This window comes from Geotrypetes seraphini, chromosome 13 (genome assembly GCF_902459505.1).
Source record: "Geotrypetes seraphini chromosome 13, aGeoSer1.1, whole genome shotgun sequence".
In the NCBI taxonomy this organism is placed as follows: domain Eukaryota; kingdom Metazoa; phylum Chordata; class Amphibia; order Gymnophiona; family Dermophiidae; genus Geotrypetes; species Geotrypetes seraphini.
In genome coordinates, this window is record NC_047096.1 from 83,508,914 (window position 1) to 83,514,913 (window position 6,000).

Consider the following 6,000-nt stretch of genomic DNA (forward strand, 5'->3'; position numbering starts at 1 on the left):
ACCTAACTATCATCCAATCTCTAATATCCCCTTTCTAGCTAAGTTCACCAAAAAGATTATTTTTTTCCCCAACTTTCAGACTTTGTTGAAAGCACAAATGTTCTATACCCAAACCAACAGGCTTTAGAAAACATCACTCCACGGAACTTTCATTAATAGGATTTACTACCAATATCTTATACAACATTGACCATTGTTGTACTAATTTCTCTGGATTTATCATCAGCATTTGATACCATAGACCATCAACTTCTTATTAACCGACTCAAGGAAATTGGCATATCAGATCAGGTCTTAGACTGGGTCATCTCTTATTTTAAAGACAGCACATCAAAAGTATCATTTAACAACCTCACTACAGACACATTTCCTAATAACTTTGGTATACCTCAAGGCTCTATTCTGTCCCCTCTTCTTTTCAACATTTTCTTGGCCCCTCTGATCACCCTTGGGCAGTCTGTCAGCTTCTCCATCTTTGCGTATGCCGATTACATACAATTAATACACCCGATCGATCTCACTAACATTGATGGCATTCTTACTATCAACCAAAAATTGGAAAAAATAAGCAAACTACTCTACTCTAATATGCTCTCTCTCAATGTAAACAAGTCCAAATCCATGATCTTCCCAATCGGGCAAGGTCACTCACTACTCTCACCCATAGAATTTGCTCTCTTGCAAAATTTCTAGACCAAGCTTTGCTTAACATTCTCACTCAATTAGTAATCTCTTGCTTCGAATAGAGCAAATCCATATTTAAGGGAATTACAAAAAAGGGAATTCAACGCCTTCAGAATATCCAGAACACTGCTGTTAAAATTATAACACAAAAAAATTAGAACATGTAACGCCTCTGATGGCCAAAGTTAACCTTAAAAACTAGACAAACAGGACAGCCTGAATTCATTAACAGACTCCTAATCCCCTCACTTCTCAACGTACTCTCCGGTCATCTAATCAAAATCTGCTAACAATTCCATCGCTAAAAATTATCAATACAATGCGCAATAATATTTTCTCTGTTACTGCTCCCATGCTCTGGAATACAGCACTGGCATACTTACAAGAGATTTGCACGTTAGATAATTTCAAGACCAGCTTAAAAACAATGCGTTTTAAAGATGCTTCTGCAGTATGACTGTCCGTTTAAGGACACCTTAATTGATCACTTAACTGATCAGTTTCCATGGCAATTATAGCAATTCAGATTAAATTTTTAATACTCCTTATCTTCTGGTTTTTACTTAACTGTTCTTTTCTCTCAACTTATTGTAGTTCTACCCTTTTTCCTCCTGTATCAGTTTGATTTGTGAGACTTTGTAGATGTCTTTACTGGATATAAATTAGCTATTAATTTTAATGTGTCTTTACTACCCTGTTTTTGTTTTTTTATTGCTGTAAAGCTGCTTTGCAATTTTAAAAAGGCAGGATAACAAATTTTTAATAAACTTGAAACTTTAAACTTGAAGATGATGATATCCAATGATCAGCATCACAAGACAGTAGAGAAAACCAACATGTCAAAGTGCACACAAAGTATAAATTACTGGTTTGTATAGCAGCACTGCCACTACTAAGACATCTTCTGAATTATTATGGGGATTAAGGCTCCACAAATACAGGAAAAACTTATATGTATCAGAGAAGACTTAAGAAAATTGTGGAGAAATTACATCATCCACCCTATGAGCCGAGCCAATACCTAAAAATGCGTGTGTTCAAGAAATCGAGACCATGTACAGAGGATCTTTAGAGGCAGAAAAAAAGAAAGACTAAAATCAAAGATCATGTAGGACAAAGAACACAAAATGATGGGATGGTCAAATGCATTTGTAAATAAGCCAACAACATGAGAGAAACATCTTCTCAAAGATGAGAGGGGACATGATCGAAACATTCAAGGTACTGAAGGGTATAGACTTAGGGGTCCTTTTATCAAGCCGCGCTAGTGGGGTTAGCCCGGACATTTCATCACGCGCTAACCCCCGCGGCCAGCTAAAAAACTAACGCCTGCTCAATGCAGGCGCTAGCGCAGCAGGTGGTTTAATGTACATTAAACCCCTACGGCAGCTTGATAAAAGGACCCCCTAGTAGATAAGGACAGGTTGTTCACCTTCTCCAAGGTAGGGAGAATGAGAGGGCACTCTCTAAAATTGGAAGGGGATAGATTCCGTATGAACATAAGGAAGTTCTTCTTCACCCAGAGAGTGGTAGAAAACTGGAGCGCTCTTCCGGAGTCTGTCACAGGGGAAAACACGCTCCAGGGATTCAAGACAAAGTTAGACAAATTCCTGCTGAAACAGAACATACGCAGGTAGGGCTAGTCTCAGTTATGGCGCTGGTCTTTGACCAGAGGGCCACCACGTGAGCGGACTGCTGGGCATGATCCAGCAGCGGCAATTCTTATGTTCTTATGACAACAGAATACAGTGAAGATAACTAAGGGTGCTAAAAGCAGGGCTGTGGAGTCAGTGACAATTTTGGGTACCTGGAGTCGGAGTCGTGGGTACCAGAGGAGTCAAAGGATTTATCTACCGACTTCACAACCCTACCAGGGCTGTGGAGTTGGAGTCGAGGAGTCAAGGAGTCAGAGACAATTTTGAATACCTGGAGTCATGGGTACCAGAAACTGAGGAGTCAAAGTCGAAGGATTTATCTACTGATTCCACAACCCTTGCTAAAAGTGTTTATTATTTCAAGGCAACCCGACACATATGTGTTTTCGACCAACAGGCCTATATCAGGGGTCTAAAAAACAAACAAATAAAAAATAATTAAAAAATAAAAGTATACATGAAGCGACAGAGCAAAACTATGTATAACACATTAACAGCAAAAAGAGACAAATAACTGCATCAAAACACACTGTGTTCCAGAAATACCAAAAAAGTGACACATAAAACTGGCTTATTGTGATTTAAAAAAAAATTATAACAGCAATAATTTTAAAAAAAGCGATCACTCTTTTTTTTTTTTTTAAGGTGCATTGCTTTTATATCAGATGCTATATTTTGATTTCATTCTTTTTACTCACGTTGCTTTGATATCAGATTGACAATTCTGTTTTATATGTAGTTTTATACTCCATATCAGACTGGCATGTCTATTTTATCACTTTCACCACAGTCCATAAAGATTTCAGAATGTATCATCAGGCACAGTAATTCCAACAGAATCAAACCTCAATAGGTATTGCCTTAATAGTCTAGCTATGTGACTAAGGCTATTGTTCCATTTATATTTTGGTTGTACGATATATCTTTTGTATTTTAAGCTTCATATTTTTTTTCTACAGAACTTTAGCGGTATTTCAATATATTTTCACAATATATCAGTTCTTTCAATAAGCTACTAAAATTTTCTTGAAATAGCAAAATGAACAATAAACCGGTTTTCCCAATTTGTCACTTTTTAATTTTCTCATTTCTGGACACAATATGTCTTGTAAGAATATGCTTTTTTTTCTTTGCTGTTAATGCATTGTAATATGCTTTTAATCGCAATAAGCCAGTTTTATATGTCACATTATTGATTTGTTATTTCTAAGACACTGTGTTTTGATGCAGGAATTTGTCTCTTTTTGCGGTTAATGTGTAATACCGCATATACTCGAATATAAACTGAGGTAACTTGTCTTCTCCCAAAAAAGGAGGCAAGAAGGGTGGACTTGAATATAAATAGGTGGGGAGGAGGGGGGGGTTAATATTAGAGTGCAGTGCCTTGCCAGGCTCTGCACTCTGTTACCCCTCCCTCTTTGCTCTGCCAAGCTCTGCATCCAGCCCCAGGTTCCGTACCCTTTCCCTCCTCCCTCCCAATACTTTGCAGGCCTTCACCTGATGGTCCAGTGGTAGCCGGGAAAGGTGGGAACCCTCCCGCCTCCTGTCCCAACCGATTCTAATTATTTTTATCTTCCTCCCCCATATACCTTAAGTATCCCTGGTGGTCCAGTGGTGAATTGCGGTTGGAGCAACCTTCCTTCGCTCCTGCCCGTGCAGAACTGCAAGCTAACTGGATGATCCAAATGATATCTTTTTTATTGGTGTGAATTGGAGGTATTGGCCAGCTCAGGGGAGGGTCTAGGGCCCAGATGCACAACCAAGTCTCTCTGGGTTCATCATCATTGGGGGTGGGGGGAGGTTCTCCAATTGTTGTCTGGGGGATGCAGCATGACCTCTTTTTTTAATGGGGACAAATATTGTGCATGAGTAACAGGCACAACATCTGTGTCCATTAAAACAAAATGAAGGGTTTCCTGCCCTGAACAGTTGAATGGCAGGGGGCTGCTTCGGTGCTTCCCCTGCCAACTCTGTGCATATGTGAGAGGTGCTCTCACAGCGATTCATGGGTGGGATTGGATGGGGATTATGATGAACCGCCGCTCAAATCATCTGCATTCAAACTTTTGAGCATCAATCGCTCTTATGGAATTGGCCAAATATCAGACCACAGAAGTCTTATCGACCTGTTTAGTACAGCCAGGCCTAATTTACTAAGGCTCCCACCCCCTTAATCTTATCTATGAAGAAATGTGCTAAATCAGAATCTACCAAGAACAGACTTGGTTATGATCACCAAGGGTAGTACTTCTTTGTCACTATCTAGGAACATCATTGTTTTCTCCCCAACAAACAAGCCAACTGTATCTACTATCAACCTAAATGGAAGAAACTTCCCAATCAACCCAACCATCAAAATGTTAGGAGTAACCCTAGACTGGCAACTGACACTCAAATCCCATACCAACATCCTAATCTAAAAATGCTTCCACTTACTGTGGAAACTTTGCATGCTAAAACCATTCTTCGATTTCACCTCATTCAGACTGTTGGTCCAGTCTCTGGTCCTAAGCTCACTGGACTATTGCAACAATCTACCTAAAAACCCATCAAGAAATCGAGACTTATCCAGAACACAGACGTTCAACTAATCTCTGGCTTGAAAAAATCTGACCACATCACCCCCATACTACAAGAAACTGCACTGGCTACCTATAGAGGCAAGAATACTTTTCAAATTTGGTTGCCTCTGCTTCAAGACTCTTTTCGGCACTGCACCCACCACCTCACCCTGCAGGACAAACTGGGCTTCTCACGCAGAACACTTTCCTTTCAAGTAGGCATCTGGAACAACACTTTAAGTGACCTAATCCTGAACTGTCTAAAATACCCCAAGTTTGCGCTACACCTACCTTCCTCCTTCTCTAAGCCAAGCTTTGTATGTGAAAAGAAACTTTTCAAGCGTGATTAGAACCAAAGTGGCCGACTCAGCTGCCGAGCTGGTCCCTCACTGAGCGCCCCGAGGCTTTCAACCTTGGCCCGGCCCATTCCGCTCCCTCGTCCGACCTGAGTCACGTCGTGCTGCGAGCGCGAAGCGGTGCCGCCGCCGCTGCCTTACCTGGACGGGTTCCTGCAGGACCGTCATTCTGCTCCCCGAGCCCAGGGCACCGCCTCAGGCCCAGCCGGCCGCAGCTCATTTAAACTCCCAGCGACCGTTACCGGGGAGGCCGGGCCGGAAGCAGCCGGAAAGGCTCTGCGGCGCTCTAGCCGAGCTCGACTGCACGACGAAGTGCGCCCCCTGCCGGGAGCCAGCAGACTCGAGCGCGCTTTCCATCCTGATACCGGGAAGCACAGCTGAAGCCCAAGAAAAGTCTCTGCCTCTTTCCATGACATTGCTGCCGTTGTCCCTCAAGTCTAGCTCAGAGGAGATCAAAGCAAGGAATCTAACCCAAAAGTATACTTAATAGTCCAGGCCTTGAGGAGTGTTTGACGCTTACTGGAATTGGGAAGCTAACAGCCAAAGTCTCCTCATAGAAAACATGACAGATGGCCCATCCAGTCTGCCCATCCGCAGTAACCATTATCTCTTTCGCTCTCCCAGAGATCCCACATGCCCATCCCAGGCCCTTTTGAATTTAGACACCACCTCTTCTAGGAAACTGTTCCATGCATCTACCACCCTTTCTGGGAAAAAGTATTTCCTTAGATTAGTCCAGAGCCT

The 6,000-nt window shown here is 42.0% G+C and overlaps 1 protein-coding gene across 1 annotated transcript in view; it reads right to left on the minus strand.

The window, feature by feature from the left end:
* The window catches only part of CDC27 (cell division cycle 27), a 275,220-nt gene extending 269,678 nt beyond the window's left edge, over nt 1–5,542 (minus strand). The window contains 1 exon segment of the mRNA XM_033918006.1: nt 5,398–5,542. Coding sequence (XP_033773897.1) covers nt 5,398–5,424 — 27 coding nt within the window. The 5' untranslated portion in view covers nt 5,425–5,542.
* Between the last annotated feature and the right edge of the window lie 458 nt (nt 5,543–6,000).